General features: G+C 54.7%; 1 protein-coding gene and 1 long non-coding RNA gene across 16 annotated transcripts in view; one reads left to right on the top strand and one right to left on the bottom strand.

The window, feature by feature from the left end:
• The window catches only part of DOCK6 (dedicator of cytokinesis 6), a 47,588-nt gene extending 31,245 nt beyond the window's left edge, over positions 1-16,343 (top strand). For 8 of the 12 annotated variants that reach the window (XM_086409391.1, XM_086409390.1, XM_086409389.1 and 5 more), the window contains 24 exons: positions 1,769-1,882; positions 2,008-2,178; positions 2,512-2,651; positions 2,742-2,911; positions 5,003-5,163; positions 5,433-5,615; positions 6,289-6,415; positions 6,715-6,799; positions 6,956-7,052; positions 7,188-7,322; positions 7,588-7,740; positions 8,207-8,365; positions 8,479-8,579; positions 9,470-9,662; positions 9,750-9,893; positions 11,237-11,368; positions 11,464-11,478; positions 12,994-13,119; positions 13,218-13,307; positions 13,861-14,097; positions 14,462-14,605; positions 14,701-14,807; positions 15,464-15,625; positions 16,104-16,343. In XM_086409391.1, coding sequence (XP_086265517.1) covers positions 1,769-1,882; positions 2,008-2,178; positions 2,512-2,651; positions 2,742-2,911; positions 5,003-5,163; positions 5,433-5,615; positions 6,289-6,415; positions 6,715-6,799; positions 6,956-7,052; positions 7,188-7,322; positions 7,588-7,740; positions 8,207-8,365; positions 8,479-8,579; positions 9,470-9,662; positions 9,750-9,893; positions 11,237-11,368; positions 11,464-11,478; positions 12,994-13,119; positions 13,218-13,307; positions 13,861-14,097; positions 14,462-14,605; positions 14,701-14,807; positions 15,464-15,625; positions 16,104-16,146 — 3,189 coding nt within the window. In that variant the 3' untranslated portion in view covers positions 16,147-16,343. Of the gene's footprint in view, positions 1-1,768; positions 1,883-2,007; positions 2,179-2,263; positions 2,652-2,741; positions 2,912-5,002; positions 5,164-5,432; positions 5,624-6,288; positions 6,416-6,714; positions 6,800-6,955; positions 7,053-7,187; positions 7,323-7,587; positions 7,741-7,847; positions 8,366-8,478; positions 8,580-9,469; positions 9,663-9,749; positions 9,894-11,236; positions 11,369-11,463; positions 11,479-11,629; positions 11,749-12,993; positions 13,120-13,217; positions 13,308-13,860; positions 14,098-14,461; positions 14,606-14,700; positions 14,808-15,463; positions 15,626-16,103 lie in introns of those variants that run through there. The other 4 variants (XM_086409393.1, XR_015166697.1, XR_015166698.1 and 1 more) reach the window with 4 other exon arrangements.
• On the bottom strand, positions 7,812-11,930 carry LOC147368609 (uncharacterized). Of its 4 annotated transcripts, none has more exons than XR_015166702.1 (4): positions 11,674-11,930; positions 11,015-11,140; positions 9,459-9,987; positions 7,812-8,251 (listed from the first exon to the last, which is right to left on the bottom strand). It is a non-coding gene; the product is annotated as an uncharacterized LOC147368609 (long non-coding RNA). The 4 variants fall into 4 exon arrangements; XR_015166700.1 differs by lacking the exon at positions 11,674-11,930 and adding an exon at positions 11,495-11,631; XR_015166703.1 differs by lacking the exon at positions 7,812-8,251 and adding an exon at positions 8,644-9,364 and having other exon boundaries at positions 11,674-11,809.
• Positions 16,344-16,887: the final 544 nt, after the last annotated feature.

Raw genomic sequence — 16,887 nt, 5'->3', positions numbered from 1 at the left:
CAAGAAGGCTACGGGGAACAACAGCACCCTTGAGAAGCAGCTTCGTCACAGCCACTGGGGAGGCATCGGTGACGGGTCCCAGCGGTCATTCCTTCACTGGACATTTATGGAGCATCCAACTATATCAGGCTCAGTGCACCAGGCAGACCCTGTCTCTGCCCTCCTGTGGACTTGGAGCTCAGGCGGGTTTTGTGTTTTGTCTCTGGGTCACAGGACCTGAGAACCCCTGAGGCTAACTTCTGAGGCCATAGGGTAACTCACAGAACAGGGGGCAGCTGGGCCTTGAGGCCATATCAGCCTCCTTTCTGTTCCTCCTTGCCGGGCACTTCCTGCTCCAGGGCCTTTGCACTTACTGTTCCTTTTTTCTCATCCTTCAGGCTTCCCTCTTTTTTTTTTTTTTTTACTTAATTTGTTTTTGGCTGTGATGGGTCTTCATTGCTGTAAACGAGTTTTCTCTAGTTGCAGCAAGCAGGGGGCTACGCTCCAGTTGCAGTGCTCAGGCTTCTCGTTGTGGTGGCTTCTCTTGTTTTGGCCACCTGATGCTAAGAGCCAACTCATTGGAAAAGAATCTGATGCTGGGAAAAATTGAAGGCAAAAGGAGAAGAGGGCAGCAGAGGATGAGATGGTTAGATAGCATCATTGACTCAGTGGACATGAATTTGAGCAAACTCCCGGAGATAGTGAAGGACAGGAGCCTGACATGCTGCAATACATCAGATCACAAAGAGTCAGATATGACTTACTGAATGAACAACTCTTGTTGTGAGCACAGGCTCAATAGTTGTAGAGTATAGGCTTAGTTGCTCCAAAGTGCATGGGATCTTCCCACTCCAGGGATTGAATTTGTGTCCTCTGCATTGATAGGCAGATGCTTAACCACTGGACCACCAAGGAAGTCCCCAGGCTTCTTTTGAAATAGCATCCTGTTAGGTGTCTTTGAAACATGTAGAACTATCTGGAATACTTTTATCAGTTAGGGCAAAAGTTAATTTGCTTGAATATCATCACAAGCGGTTTAAATGTGACCAGAGTTTATTCCTGAGCATAAGTGGGTTGTAGGGAGCTCCACAGTGTGGACCTGGCCATCTCAGTTCATCATAGTACCCACCACATCAGGTGGTGGGAACGGGAGAACCTGCCACATCACTTTTCTCAAATTCCATTGGCCAGAATATGGTCACGTGATTTTTCTCAGCTGCAAGGAAGGCTGGGAAATGTAGTCCCTACCCAGCTCTGAACTCTGAGAAAGGGTCCCGGTACCTAAGAGAGGATATGCGGGCAGGGGAGGTTAGCAGCCAGTCTCTGCCATCTGCGTTGTCTTACTGAAATCTGGTGAGAGAAGGGACTTCCCTGGTGGTCCAGTGGCTAAGACTCGGTGCTCCCCATGCAGGGAGCCCGGGGTTTGATCCCTGGCCAGGGAACTAGATCTCACATGGTGCAACGAAGACCTAGCACAGCCAAATAAATAAATACTTATAAAAATAAATAAAATCTGGTGAGAGAAGAAAAAAGAGTGCTCTCAACAGAGCTGGATGGAGAGTAGACACCTACCTGAGGGGGAAGGGAAGAGCTAGTCGGAGAGAGGAGGACAACCAGGAAGGCCAGGAGTCTGGAGCTGAGACAAGGGTGTGTCAAGGAGGCCCAAGGCTTTGCGGCAGTGACCCGGCTCCTGGAGGTCACTGGTGGCCTTGGCGAGAGCCAGGCCCAGGGCAGGGACTGAGGCTCCATGGGGCGAGTGGGCGTAGGCTGACAGGCCCTGTGCCCCCAGGACATGGAGCTGGCCGAGCGCCTCAACGCCAGCCTGGCCTTCTTCCTCAGCGACCTGCTGTCCCTGGTGGACCGCGGCTTCGTCTTCAGCCTGGTCCGGGCTCACTACAAGCAGGTAGGAGTGGGCGTGGCGGGCACGGCGCACCTGCAGGAACGTGGGGGGGCTGGCAGTCCTCCGGGGGACGTGGGTGGGGGGTGGGCAGAACCATGTAATGTCTCCTGCCAACCCCTCCCCTGCAGGTGGCCACGCGGCTGCAGTCAGCCCCCAACCCGGCAGTGCTGCTGACGCTGCGCATGGACTTCACGCGCATCCTGTGCAGCCATGAGCACTACGTGACCCTCAACCTCCCCTGCTGCCCTCTGTCGCCCCCGGCCTCGCCCTCACCCTCTGTGTCCTCCACTGCCTCCCAGGTGGGCTGGCCTCACTTCTGCCGCCTCTTCTTGCCCCATCGACCTCTTGCCTTCCAGCCCTCATCTCTGTCCATCTCACACATAGGCCACTGCTCAAGGGATTGACCCCTTCTCGCTGACCCTTCACCTCTGACCCTGCATTCTCAGCAACTTCCCGGGAGGACCAGCTTCTGATTTCTTACTTCTAACTCCCAGACTGGCATTCCATCTGCCATTTCTAAGATCTCTGATTTTGGACTCAACCCCCTGTCATCTCACAGATGAGTTAACCCCGACCTCTCCCCTCTGACCCTTGACTCCCTCATCCCCTGTTTTGTCCCCCAACCTCTCCAGAGCTCTACCTTCTCCAGCCAGGCCCCAGACCCCAAGGTGATCAGCATGTTCGAGCTGAGCGGGCCTTTCCGGCAGCAGCATTTCCTAGCCGGGCTCCTGCTGACGGAACTGGCCTTAGCCATGGAACCTGAGGCCGAGGGGTGAGTGCAGGCCCTGTGTGGTCCCTCGGGGTGGGGGGTAGGGTGCAGGATCCACGCACACTCCATCCTGAGCACCTCACTACTTTACAGGGCGTCCCTGCTGCACAAGAAGGCCATCTGTGCTGTCCACAGCCTGCTCTGCGGCCATGACGCCGACCCCCGCTATGCTGAGGCCACCGTGAAGGCCCGGGTGGCCGAGCTATACCTGCCACTGCTGTCACTCGCCCGGGACACGCTGCCACGGCTGCATGACTTTGCTGGTCAGCAGGGCAGGGTGGGATGGGGTGGATTCCACCATCTGGGGACCTGATTGATTCCACAAGGCTCAGGTCAGGAAATGTGGGCAAGGAGTTAAAACATGGGTGTTAAGTTCAGAGGAGCAGGTTTAAGTTCTGCCACAAGGCCCCAGGAAAGCCTCAAGGTCAGAAAAGGTGGGCAAGGAGCAAAAAACCTGAGTGTTAGCATCAGAGAAGTGGCTTTAAGTCCTGCCACAGGGCCTCAAGAAAGCCATTTACCTTGCTGAGCCTCAAGTTTCTCAACTGTAACGTGGGGACAGGGGTAGTACCAACTACTCCTAGGATTTTGTGAAAATCTGGGGAGGTGTAGGACTGGAATACTGTCAGTGCACAATAAACGGGAGATGAATTATCTGTTAGAAAGAGGTGGGAGCAGGGAGAGGTGGGGACCATCAGGGTGAGAGGGCAGTTGGAGCCTTGTGTTCATTAATTTGCACACTGACCAGCACCATCGATGAACAAGTGTGCACTGTGGTTGAAATGCACAGACTTAGAATTGGGGTGTTGATGCCCTTTGTCATTTCGGGGAAACTCTCAGTTGTTATCTTTTGATTTTTTTTTTTTTTCCGCCTCGTTTTCTCTCTTCTCTCCTCCTTGGACTCCAATGACACGTATGTCAGACCTTTATGATCCTGTTACACGTGTCTGCTGTGCTCTGTTCCGCTTTTCATTCTGTTTGCTCTGTTGTGCATGAGTTAGGAAACTTTTCCCCTGTGTGTGAGCTCACGACCTCTGTCTTCTGCTATGGCTGGTCTTCTGTTAATGCCCTCTGTTGAGTTCTGAATTCCAGACGTTTTATTTTTAACTTGTAATATTTGATGTTTTTTGTTGTAGATTTCGGCTCTCTGTTGATATTCTCCATCTATTTACCCTTGTTTGTGCATCTCTTCTACATTTTATCTTTAAAAATATATTTATTTACTTGGTTGCACCGGGTCTTAGTTACGGCATTTGAGGTCTGTAGTTGAAGCACGTGAACTCTCAGTTGCCGCATGTGGGATGTAGTTCCTTGACCAGGGATTGAACCCAGACCCCCTGCATTGGGATTGCAAAGTCTTAGCCACTGAACCACCAGGAAAATCCTCTACTTTTTATTTCAGTGTCCTTGTTTGCTCACTTCAGTATTTGATCATCTCTGTGCTGTGCCTGCTCCTGTTGTCTTTTCTCCCCTGTCAATCACATTTTCCTGCCTCTTCACGTCTTCTGATTTTTTTCTTGTATTTTGGACATTGTGTGTAAAAGGGCCGTCAGGACTGAGGCAATGTCCTCTTTTCCCAGTGAGGGTTCATCTTTCCTTCTCTTAGGCAGATAGGAAAAGGGGCTGATCACCTCAATCCAGTCAGAAATCCATGTTAAACTGGGCTGGAGCTTGAGGTTGACCTTGTATCTCAAGAATCTCTAGGCTGAGACCTAGTCTGTATTTGTTGGTAGCAACTCTCTCTGATGATACTGTTTTGGGGGCGAGTGGAGAGGATAATCTTTTAAGATCATAGATTTTGGAACCAGACTGTTTAGGTTAAAATTCTAACTTTACCATTTACCTATTTTGTGATCCCAAGCAGGTAATTTAACCTGTCTTTACCTCAGTCCCTTCTTCCATAAAGTAAGGATGATACAAGTACTTACCTCATAGGGTTGTGTTGAAGAATAATAGTTAATATTTTTAGAGTTTAGAACACCACCTGATACGTAAGAAATGCCACGTCTGTGTCAGCTGATGCTATAATAATGGCAGCAGCAGTTATTATTATGGTTGTTACCATTGTCATCACCATCTTTGCAATGACTGCTCCTGTGCACCAGGCCATGTTCTAAGCGTTGAGCATAGCGTGGCCAGAGCAGATAGATATAGTCCAGGCCTTTGTGGATCTTAGTTGTACAATGACTGTGTTTAATTGCAAATATAATAAGTGAGCTCTGGGAGTCAATAACTAGAGACCACACCCTGGTCTGAGGGGGTGGTATCAGGGAAGGCTTCCTTGAGGAGGTGACCTCTGAGCTGAAATTTGAGAAAGAGACAGAACTAACCGAGTGCTCTTGGTTCTCTTGTCCCAGAGGGCCCAGGTCAGCGCTCAAGACTGGCCTCTCTGCTCGACTCAGACACAGAAGGTGAAGGGGACGTGGGAGGCACCATCAACCCCTCAGTGGCCATGGCCATTGCGGGTGGCCCCCTGGCCCCTGGCTCCCGGGCCAGTATCTCCCAGGGCCCAGTGACGGTGAGTACTGGCCTTGTCCCCAGGGACACCAGCTAACATCCGATCATCTTTGTGCCTGTGTCTAATGTCTTTTCTCCCTTATCAATCACATCTCCCTACCTCTTCACATGTCTTGTGATTTTTTGTTGTATTTTGGACATCATGTGCCCGATAACCCAGTAATAGAAGTTACGTAATAAAGTACCAATCGGCCAGTTCTCACTTTACTGTGGAGAAAACGAAGGTCAACTCTCTTCCTTCTGATCCCCCTGTCCACTCTCCGGCCCCAGGCTGCTCGCTCAGGCTATGCCCTCTCTGCTGAGTCCAGTCGGACCTTGCTGGTGTGTGTGCTATGGGTCCTGAAGAACGCTGAGCCGGCCCTGCTGCAGCGCTGGGCTGCGGACCTGACGCTCCCTCAGCTCGGTCGTGTCTTGGACTTGCTGTACCTCTGCCTGGCTGCCTTCGAGTACAAGGTTCGAAGGTCGGGCAGGGGACTGGGGCATAGAGGGCAGGTTGAGGAAACATGGCGGGGGGGGCCTGGAGTTACGTGGGCTGGGTGTGAAGGGGTGGACTGCACCAGTTGCTGGGGGGAAGGGATAGACTGTTTCAGTGCTGTAAGTTACCAGCCAACTGCTCCTACAGTTTTGCCTCTGAGAGAAGTTCCTGATAGAAATCAAGGAATAATAAGAGTCCATGTACCTTTCTCAGTTCCCCTGCTGGCTCAGTGGTAAAGAACCTACCTACCAATGCAGGAGACGCAGGAGATGTGGGTTCGATCCCTGGGTTGGGAAGATCCCCTAGAAGAGGAAATGGCAATTCACTCCAGTAAATGGCAATCCACTCCAGTATTCTTGCCTGGAGAGTCCCATGGACAGAGGAGCCTGGTGGGCTACAGTCCAAAGGGTTGCAAAGAGTCAGACATGACTTAGCAACTGAGCACATGAGCACGTGCTGAACCAAAGCAAAAGGCGGAAATTTCCTTCATGAACAGAATCCGGGAGGTGCTGAGAGCTTAGAGCTTGCTGTAAAGGGGAGGACCATGTTTGTGAGCACAGGTTCCTGGAGGGATAGGGCCAGAAAAAGCAGACCACATTAGCGCATAGAAAAGGACAGAGTCAACCTTGAACCTGTTCTCTGCCGTCTCAGGGGAAGAAGGCCTTTGAACGCATCAACAGCCTCACATTCAAGAAATCACTGGACATGAAGGCCCGACTGGAGGAAGCTATTTTGGGCACCATTGGAGCCCGACAGGAGATGGTGCGACGGAGCCGTGGTGAGAGGAAGGTGTACCCCCACACATGTCCCCACTCAGTGCCTCCCACACTTTGTACAAGGGTCCCCGAGACGGGAGCCGTTCCCACCTGTCTGGCTCACTTTTCCCAGAAGTCCACACATTATCTCTGTACACGTGGCACATGGGCTTCTGTGTTCTCTGTTGATGTCTAACCACGTCCACTCCGAGGCGTCCACATCATCCAGTGACCTCACAGGGATCCCACGTGTGTATCTTATCATGGTCACGTGTGTCCTTATGTTTTTGCACATGTGTGAACACCCACCTGTGTGTCTCAGAGAGGAGCCCATTTGGGAACCAGGAGAACGTTCGCTGGCGGAAGAGCGTCACACACTGGAGACAAACCTCGGACCGTGTGGACAAGTGGGTGTAGGCGGGACATAGTTCACAGGGGTTAGATCAAGTTCCAGAGAACTGTGCCCCCAGGGCAGATAAAGGGACAGCGCCCAGCTGTCGGTGGGGGGGGCGGGGGGAGTCTGGCCAGGAGAGGCCCTCCCCAGCCCCTCCCCTTCCATCTAGGACCAAGGATGAAATGGAACACGAGGCCTTGGTAGACGGGAACCTGGCAACCGAGGCAAGCCTGGTGGTCCTGGATACACTGGAGATCATCGTGCAGGTATGGCTTGATCCAGCATCTCCATGACCTCGGACCCCACCAACGGGCCTTGTGATCTTTGACTTTCAGAATCCCTCTCCCTCCCTGACTCCATAACCACCCCAGTCTCTAAGAGCTGGATTTCTGGCCTGCCAGACGGTGATGCTGTCAGAGGCCCGGGAGAGCATCCTAGGCGCGGTACTGAAGGTCGTGTTATACAGCCTGGGCAGCGCCCAGAGTGCCCTCTTCCTGCAGCACGGCCTGGCCACACAGCGGGCTCTGGTATCCAAGGTGAGTATCTCTGACAGCCACGCCTGCTGAGTGCCCAGACACACCCCTTAACCACAGTTTGCAGAGGAATTGAGGATCAGAGTGGCAGTCGGTTACCTGGAGTCACACAGCAAGGGCTTAAACTGGCTCAGACGCCAAAGCCTGCTGGTTTGGCCAGAGAAGGCAGAAGAGCCCTGTGCTTCTGCCCAAGTCCCCATGGGGAACCGTCTGAGTCAGAACAGGGAGAACTCACTGGTGTCTGTTTCACCTTGGGGGCGGGGGCCAGTTCCCAGAGCTGCTATTTGAGGAGGACACGGAGCTGTGTGCCGACCTCTGCTTGAGGCTTCTGCGCCACTGCGGCAGCCGCATCAGCACCATCCGCACCCATGCCAGCGCCTCCCTCTACCTCCTCATGCGCCAGAACTTCGAGATTGGCAATGTAAGCGGGGACCGGGGGGCGTGGCCTACACAGGGCTCCAGGGAGGGCCATTGATTAGGGTTCTTTACTCATGTTTTTAATAAGTTGTATTTATTCATTTTTGCCAGGTTGGGCTATATTCCTGCCCGCGGACTTTCTCTAGTTGTGGTGCACAGGCTTCTCGTTGCGGTGGCTTCTCTTACTGCAGCGTGCAGGCTCAGGGCCTGTGGGCTTTAGTGGTTGCAGCACGTGGGTTCTGTAGTTGCGGTGCACAGGCTTAGTTACCCCGTGGCACGTGGAGTCTTCCCAGACCAGGGATCGAACCCATGTCCCCTGCAGGGCAGGCAGATTCTTAACCCTTAGACTACCAGGGCAGTCCTGAGCAGGGGTCTGGATCAAACAGACGCGAGGCAGAAGGGGAGAGGGGTGAGGTCAGCAGGCTGAGAAGGCCCACAGGCAGGCGTGCTCTTCCTCCTGGCCCACCCAGAATTTCGCCCGTGTGAAGATGCAAGTGACGATGTCGCTGTCGTCCCTGGTGGGAACAACACAGAACTTCAGTGAAGAGCACCTGCGCCGTTCACTCAAGACCATCCTCACCTATGCCGAGGAGGACGTGGGGCTGCGGGACAGCACCTTTGCTGAGCAGGTGATCCCCGGGCCCCGGCCCCACCTTCCTCAACCAGGGTCGTTGCCCCACCCTGCTTGACCCCTGACCCCGTCTCTTCGGCCACATCACTCCCGGCCCTTCCCCTACTCCAGGTCCAGGACCTGATGTTCAACCTGCACATGATCCTGACTGACACGGTGAAGATGAAGGAGCATCAGGAAGACCCGGAGATGCTTATTGACCTCATGTACAGGTGAGGAGGGCCGGTCGGGACCGTCAGCCATTCACAGACAGGCGAGGGGCGAGGAGGTGGTGGGGGGGAGCAGGTGAGCGTACAGGTAATAAGAGAGACAAGTAAGGATGGACAAGTGATGAGGGCCCAGGAGAGCAGACAGATGAGGACCAAGGGAGAGGGAAGACGACAGGTGAGGGCACAAGTAAGGTACGGGCAGGTAAATGAGCAAAAGAAAAGGGCACCAGAGGAACATACAGATCAGGGTGACAAAGCAGAGCCAGGACAGGTGAGGTAGACAGGTGGGAGAGGCAGGTGAGGCGCCAACCCATGAAGGGCTGACAGATCAAGAGAGCAAAGTGCTTTGGAGGAATATTTAGTAAGAACCTGGGGAGTCGGAGATGGGGGCCCAGGTAATGCAGACAGGGAAGGGAGGGGGCATACAGAAGGGAGGGCCCCAGGCAGACAGGTGGCATGGTTCAGGATCCAGGTGGAGTAAACTGACGAGCAGGACAAGTGAGGGAGCGACACTTGTGCAGGGATGGACAGGTGTGGAGTGGAACAAGTTAGGGGACAGGTGAATAGAGGAAGGGAGGCAGTGATGGGCAGGGCAATGGGGAGACAGGTGAGACAGGTGAACGGGGTACAGGTGAGGAGACTGGCTGGTCAGTGGGAGACAAGGAGGACTGCTGAGAAGAAAGATGAGTATAAGGGAGAAGACAGGTAAGGGGATGGACAGGTGAGACAGGTGCGGGGAGGGAGAGGTGAATGAAGGTTCAGGTGGGGAGGTCGTCTGGGGCAGATGGCTGGGGTAAAAGGAGAAGGGGATGAACAAGGGAGGGGCGAGCAGTGAGGGGCGAGGTGAGTCTCCACTCTCCTCCCACCTCCCATCGTCCTCACCTGGGCTCTAGGATTGCCCGGGGCTACCAGGGCTCCCCAGACCTGCGGCTGACGTGGCTGCAGAACATGGCGGGGAAGCACGCGGAGCTGGGCAACCACGCGGAGGCCGCGCAGTGCATGGTGCACGCGGCCGCGCTGGTGGCCGAGTACCTCGCGCTGTTGGAGGACAGCCGCCACCTGCCTGTGGGCTGCGTTTCCTTCCAGGTGAGTGGCAGGGGTAGGGGTCGTGGCGGGCGGGGGTGTGGCCCGTGTGGGGAAAAGACCAGGCTCTGAGCCCACCTCCCACCCCAGAATATCTCATCCAACGTGCTGGAGGAGTCCGCCATCTCCGACGACATCCTCTCACCCGACGAGGAGGGCTTCTGTTCCGGGAAGCACTTCACAGAGATGGGGCTGGTGGGGCTGCTGGAGCAGGCGGCCGTCTACTTCACCATGGTGAGGCCCAGGGCCTGGGGCAGCGGCGACTTCCGCTCTTGGGCCCCGTACCCGCTCCCGAAGATTCCAGATGGAGCTGCTGCGAGGACACTTTCTGGGTGGGAGATTTGTGGGGGAGGAGGATTTGGGTCCCTCTGAAGCCACTTTCCTGCCTTTCTCCCCTTAAAACTCTTGGTGTATGGCTAAGGCTTGAGTATGTTCAGTGACCATTTAAAAAAGATTAATTTTGGCCGCACCTGGAGGCTTTGGGGATCTTAGTTCCCTGACCAGGGATTGAACCCTGGTCCTCTGCAGTGAGAGCGTGGAGTCATAACCACTGGACCACTGGGGAAGTCCCTAAAATTCTTTTCTGTTATGAAAAATTTCAAGAACACATAAAAGAAAGTTGTGTCCCCACCACCCCTCATATGCAGCACCCAAAGTCAGTGACCACCTATGTTTACCATCCTGTTTCAGTTCTTTGCGTTGAACTTTCTTTTTTCCTTTTTTTTTTTTTTTTAATTTTATGTATTTGTTTGTATTTATTTTTTGCTTGTTCTGGGTCTTCACTGCTGCACGGGTTATTGTCTAGTTGTGATACACGGGCTTATTGTGATGGCTTCTCTAGTTGTAGCGCACGGGCTTCCCAAGCACAGGCTCAATAGTTGTGGTGCACGGGCTTAGTTACTCTGCATCATGTGAGATCTTTCTGGATCAGGAATCGAACCCATGTCTCCTGCATTGGCAGGTGGATTCTTTACTACTGAGCCACCAAGGAAGCCCCTCGAGGTTTTTTTGATGTTGTGTTTATTATTACTTTGCTGGAGTCTCAGAGACAAAGGCCTTGGGAATAAGCCCGATGGTGGACACAGACCTCAGACAGTCAGCAAATAGCTCGGGACACCTGTTGTGTGCCAAGCTTGATGTTGGCCCTGGCTGGCACTCAGGAGTGCCTATTACCATGCGCCAGCAGGCATGTGTGGAGGCCTTAGGCATCATGCCAGAAGGGCTTACATCCAGGTACTGATCCTGGGGAGCCCCTCCTGTCTCAGGTTCAGTTTCCTGTCTGAGGGATGGGGAAAAAGAAAATGACTCCTCCTACCAATGAAGGAACATGGATAAAGCATAGATGTACACAGCACCTGGTCCGCAGTAGGATGGTGGAGACCACAGAGGATGTCTGTAAGGGCTGAGTGGAAAGGCTGGTACCCGATCTGGGGCAGATGCAGTCAGGGTGGGCTTCCTGGAAGGTGATAGAAGATGGCACCCTGGGGGAGCGGGTAGGAGTGTGGTTGGTCCAAGCAGGAGAGAAGACCAGGGTAGGTGCTGGAAACCCTGACATATCCCCACACCCCCATCCCCAGGGCGGGCTCTACGAGGCCGTGAACGAGGTCTACAAGACCCTCATTCCCATCCTGGAAGCCCACCGCGACTACAAGAAGCTAGCTGCTGTGCACGGCAAACTGCAGGAGGCCTTCACCAAGATCATGCACCAGGTGGGCCCAGGAAGCCCTCCAGCCCCAGCCCCAGCCCCAGCCCGTCGACCCCTGCCATCCCCAGCTGACTTTGCCCCTTCTCTCTCCCACCACAGAGTTCCGGCTGGGAGGTGAGTGGCCACCTACCTGTCTCTGGGACCCCCATGACAACTGGTCAGCAGTGGTCGGGGACCACCAGGGGGCGCTGGCGGAGCACAGCTGCCCGGCCACAGGGGTTCAGTGGGCGATGACCAATGACGCACCCCCACTACTTCCCCCCAGGTCCCCCTCCCTGCCCCAGATCTCCAGGGCAGCTTGTGACTCACCCAGCTGGGAGCTCTCCAGTGACACCCCTCCCTTGGGCAGGGCCAGCTTGGTCACTGCCTGAAAGGGGGGCCTCCCGCTCCCGCCCTCTGTCTCTGTTTCTTTTTGTCTCTATCTCTTGGTCTCTTCCCATCCATCTCTTCCTGTCTGTCTCCTTGCTAGCTCACTCTGTGTGTGTCTCTGGGTCTCTTATGTCTCCCTGTCTCCTCAACTTCCCCCAGGATCTCTGCTCGTTTGCCATTTCATGTTCCCCCTCTCTGCCTCTCCCCTACTTGGGTCTATTTTTAGGCATCTCCTAGTTTGGGGAGAATTTTCTGGCCAAAGATGGCAGGAACCCAGAGCCAAGGCGGGAGGGCTGGGTGGGGGCCGGGCAGGGCAGGCGGGTCTCCTCCCTCCCCGGATCTCCCTACCCATAGAATGATTGTCATCAGGCTGTATAACTAGGACCCTGGGGGTTGGGGGTTCTGACCTCTGACCTCTGCAATGACTTTGTCTCTCTGCCCCTGGCTCCCACCTCCCTCTCCTGGTGCCCACCCCACCCTACCTGGATCCGCTTTGGTGAGTGAACATGAGCCACCCCTGTCCTTCCTGGTGGTGGGTCATCTACCTAGGGTGGGAGGAGGGGGAGTCCCTCTTTCCAAACTTAGATCAGGGAGGGGAGGGGATGCCCTGGAACAAGGGAACCAGAGCCTCTGTCCCAGAGCAAGAGACAACCGTGACTTCCTTCAGCCATGTGTGCATTTATTGAGCACCTACTGTATACCTGGGGCTCCCAGGTGGCACAGTGGTAAAGAATCTGCCTGCCAAGGCAGGAGACAGGAGTTCAGTCTCTGGGTTGGGAAGATCCCCTGGAGAAGGAGATGTCAACCCACTCCAGTATTCTTGCTTGGGAAATCTCATAGACAGAGAAGCATGGCAGGCTGCAGTCTATGGGGTTGCAGGGAGTCGGACATGACTTAGCAACTAAACAACGACTATATACCCAGCCCCACAGACATTGAGAAGTGAGTTGTGAGCAATAGAGCTCTGTTCCTCATTGCGTATTCTCTGAAGAAGTGCATGGGGCGAGAGGGAGAATCAGAAACTTAGGGTTTGTGTTCAATGAGAATAAAGATTGAGGGGGCAGCAGATAAGCTGGGGAGAAAGAGTGAGGGTGTGGGCAGTGGACAGTCGGCCAGGTCCACATCTCTGCCTGTGATGTGATGTTCTTGGGGTTCCCCCAGTCCTCCACCCATTCCCCTGTCTTCTGCACATGGGGCTGGAGGACACGTGTCTCTAGGGTAAGGGCCTCCCGGTCAATAGCAGCTCTCCCACAGCCCCAGCGCGTGTTTGGAACATATTTCCGTGTGGGCTTCTACGGCGCCCGCTTTGGTGACCTGGATGAACAGGAGTTCGTATACAAGGAGCCATCCATCACGAAGCTGGCTGAGATCTCACACCGGCTGGAGGCACGTCCTGGCGGTGGGGGGTGGACAAGGCACTGGGCCGCCCTGGGGCTGGGTGAGGGCTGCAGCCGTGTGGCCCTGAGTCAGCCCCGTGTCCCCAGGAATTCTACACGGAGAGGTTCGGGGAGGATGTAGTCGAGATCATCAAAGATTCTAACCCTGTGGACAAGACCAAGCTGGACCCGCAGAAGGTGAGGGCTTCCAACCATCCCCCCAGGGTCCCCCAAATCCTATATTCAGAGACTCTATGTACCACATCCTATGGCCCCTCAAATCCTATTTCTCTAGGAAAACTCCAAAGCTTGTCTCTCTCAGGAACCCCAAAATCCTATTCCTTAGGGATTCCCATTCATCCGGATGAGATGTGAAAGTGTTAGTCGCCCAGTCATGTCTGACTCTTTGCAACTCCATGGACTGTAGCCCACCAAGCTCCTCTGTCCATGGGATTCTCCAGGCAAGAATACTGGAGTGGGTAGCCATTTCCTTCTCCAGGGGATCTTCCCAACCCAGGGATTGAGCCTTGGTCTCCTGCATTGCAGGCAGATTCTTTACTGTCTGAGCCACCAGAAAAGCCCCAGATGAGACATAGGGAGACCTGAGAACCCAAATCCCTGAAACCCAAAGCCCACAGACCCAGTGAGGCTCAACCCCCGTTCTACAGGGATGGGGCCCCTGCGGGAGGCCGGCAAGCCCCACCTGTGTGTAATGGGGCTGAAACCTTTACCCCTGGGCCCCACGCCCCAGGCCTACATCCAGATCACATACGTGGAGCCACACTTTGACACCTATGAGCTCAAGGACCGGGTGACCTACTTCGACCGCAACTACGGGCTGCGAACCTTCCTGTTTTGCACACCCTTCACGCCGGACGGGCGTGCTCACGGCGAACTGCCGGAGCAGCATAAGCGCAAGACATTGCTGAGCACGGCCCACGCCTTCCCCTACATCAAGACCCGAATCCGTGTTTGCCACCGGGAGGAGGTGGGTGGTCAGGGATGGCCCAGGGAGTGGGGAGGTGAAGAGACCCTAGACCAAGGGAGGCGGGGGACCCCCAAATTCCAACCTCCAGGCCCTAGTCGGCAGACTTAAACCCCTCCCTCCAGACCTTGCTGACCCAAGTCTGGACTAGAACCAGGCAAGAGTTAGCAGCAGCACACCAAAAGCAGCTGAACCTTGACCCTCACCCTGCCAGACCCAGGCAGGCAGGAGCCCCCAGACCCAGTTCCTTACACAGCTTCTTGGACCCCTACGAACCCCCAGCCAAGATCCAAGCTGCCGTGGGCTGGTTTGGGTCAAGGCATCTCCAGGCCCCAGCCAGCGGCACATGCCCATCCTTACCCCACAGACGGTGCTGACCCCGGTGGAGGTGGCCATCGAGGACATGCAAAAGAAGACTCGGGAGCTGGCCTTCGCCACTGAGCAGGACCCTCCTGATGCCAAGATGCTGCAGATGGTGCTGCAGGGCTCTGTGGGGCCCACTGTGAACCAGGCACGGCTGGCAGGGGAAGCAGGCTGCCCAAAGCCCCACTGGGGGCAGGGGGTGGTGGTGTGCAGATGGCTTCATGAGCCCCTGTCACCCCACAGGGACCTCTGGAGGTAGCCCAGGTGTTTCTGGCTGAGATCCCAGAAGACCCCAAGCTCTTTAGGCATCACAACAAGCTGCGGCTCTGTTTCAAAGACTTCTGCAAAAAGTAGGCCTGACCCCATCCCCAGACAGGGCCCCTCTAACCACCCCCCATTATGATTCTGCCTACCTGACTCCCCAGTACAGCCAGTCTATCACCCTGACCCCCCTTTATGGCCTCTCTGATTTCCATTAAGTCATGTCCACCATCAATGACTCAGTGGACATGAGTTTGAGCAAGCTCCAGGAGATAGTGAAGGATAGGGAAGCTTGGCATGCTGCAGTCCATGGGGTTGCAGAGAGTCAGACACGACTGAGTGACTGAACAGCAATATATCCACCTATCAGACCCCCATTATTACTGTGCATGCTTGACCCAAGTTCATGGCCTCCTCACCTCTCATTTTTTTATTTTTCTTTTGGTTGCACTGGGTTTTCATTGCTGCATGCAGGCTTTCTCTAGTTGTGGCAAGTGAGGGTTACTCTTGTGGTGTGTGGGCTTCTCATTGTGGAGCATAGGCTTCAGGGCCCACTGGCTTCATTAGTAGCAGCACGTGGACTCAGTCATCGCGGTGTGCCGCTCTACAGCGTGTGGACTTCAGTAGCTGTGGCGCCTGGGCTTAGTTGCTCCACAGCACGTGGAATCTTCCCAGTCCAGGGATCGAACCCAGGTCTCCTGCATTGGCAGGCAGATTCTTTACCACTGAGCCATCTGATCCTCAGGTGTGAGGATGCGCTGCGGAAGAACAAAGCCCTGATTGGGCCGGACCAGAAGGAGTACCATCGGGAATTGGAGCGCAACTATTCCCGCCTGCGGGAGGCTCTGCAGCCTTTGCTCACCCAGCGCCTGCCCCAGCTGCTGGCACCAAACACAGCCGGCCTCAGGTGCCTAACCCAAGTCCCCCGCCCACCCTAGAGAGGGTGAGATGGGGCAGGCAAAGCCCAGCAGAGTGTGGGGGCTACCATACGTATGCCTGTCAACACGGGTGCTCAGGGCTTTGCACATGCATGTGAACACTTGCACATGTACATAATATTCAAACTCTGAGCCACCATTTCTTATCCTGGCTAGGTTATTTCTCAGGCATGTGACTTCATTTTTCTGAGCCTCAGTTTCCACATCTGTCAAATGGGTATGATTCATATCTCCAGTGGTGGATTCTATGAAGGAATCTCCAGTTCCACGGCTGGATCAGAACCAATGTTAAAGGAGCCAGGATGACCATAGAAGGATCTTAGGAGGGGGAGGAGGTGGAGGGGAAGGAAAGGAGTGGGAGGAAGAGGAGGAGGTGATGGCTGGAGAGCATTATGGAGTTGGGGACCATGTGGCCGTGTTGATCTACTTCATTCCTCCCTCCCCCAGGAACTCCTTGAACAGAGCAAGTTTCCGGAAGACTGACCTCTGAGCCCACAGGGCCTGGAGCCACTCCCAGAGGAACCAGGACCCTGGCCTCAGCTACCTGTGCCTTCCTGACAGTCTCTCTCACTGCCCACTTGGCTGTGAGGCGACCACATCGTGCACGGGGCTGGGCCCTCTTCCTCTGTTCTCCTCTGTGTGCACTGATGCTTCTTGTCTTTTCTAATTTAAAATGGTTTTTGTAAACAGCCTGTGTGGTGTGGTCCCTGGGGGCTGGGTCCCAGGTGCATGCATACTCGACCTAATTGTTGATGACGGACACTGAGAACTAGTTGGGTGCAACAGACAGCAGTGACGACCCATGCAAAGTCCTGCCCTTGTAGAGCTGACATTCTAGTGGGGAAGGCAACACACAAATGACAATGTCATGTGTGTTCATGGGGAATAATGGTGACATTTGTTAAGCCCTTGCCCAGAGCCCAGATCTGTATAATTGCCACCCAGAAAGACACTGTCCCATCTATGGGCCTGGCTGCACGAGGGACAGCCTGCTTCATGGTTACAGAATCATCTCAACACCACTGTCGGGCAGGCAGCATTCTTATCCCGGTTTACAGATGGGGAAACTGAGGCAGCCAGTAGTTGGAGGCTTAGTGGTGTTGAAATTGGAAACCAAGTCTGGCTAGCCACGGAGCCCAGGCCTTGGCTGAGGTCTGCGGCCTCGCGCTGATCCACCCCTCCCTTCCCGCCCGCGGTGGTCAAGTCACTATACCAGGCCTGCGCTAGGGGG

This window comes from Bos grunniens, chromosome 7, assembly GCF_055505025.1.
Source record: "Bos grunniens cultivar Pamir isolate PY7600 chromosome 7, Bosgru_T2T1.0, whole genome shotgun sequence".
Taxonomy (NCBI): Eukaryota; Metazoa; Chordata; class Mammalia; order Artiodactyla; family Bovidae; genus Bos; species Bos grunniens.
This window is presented reverse-complemented; position numbering and strand designations above follow the sequence as displayed.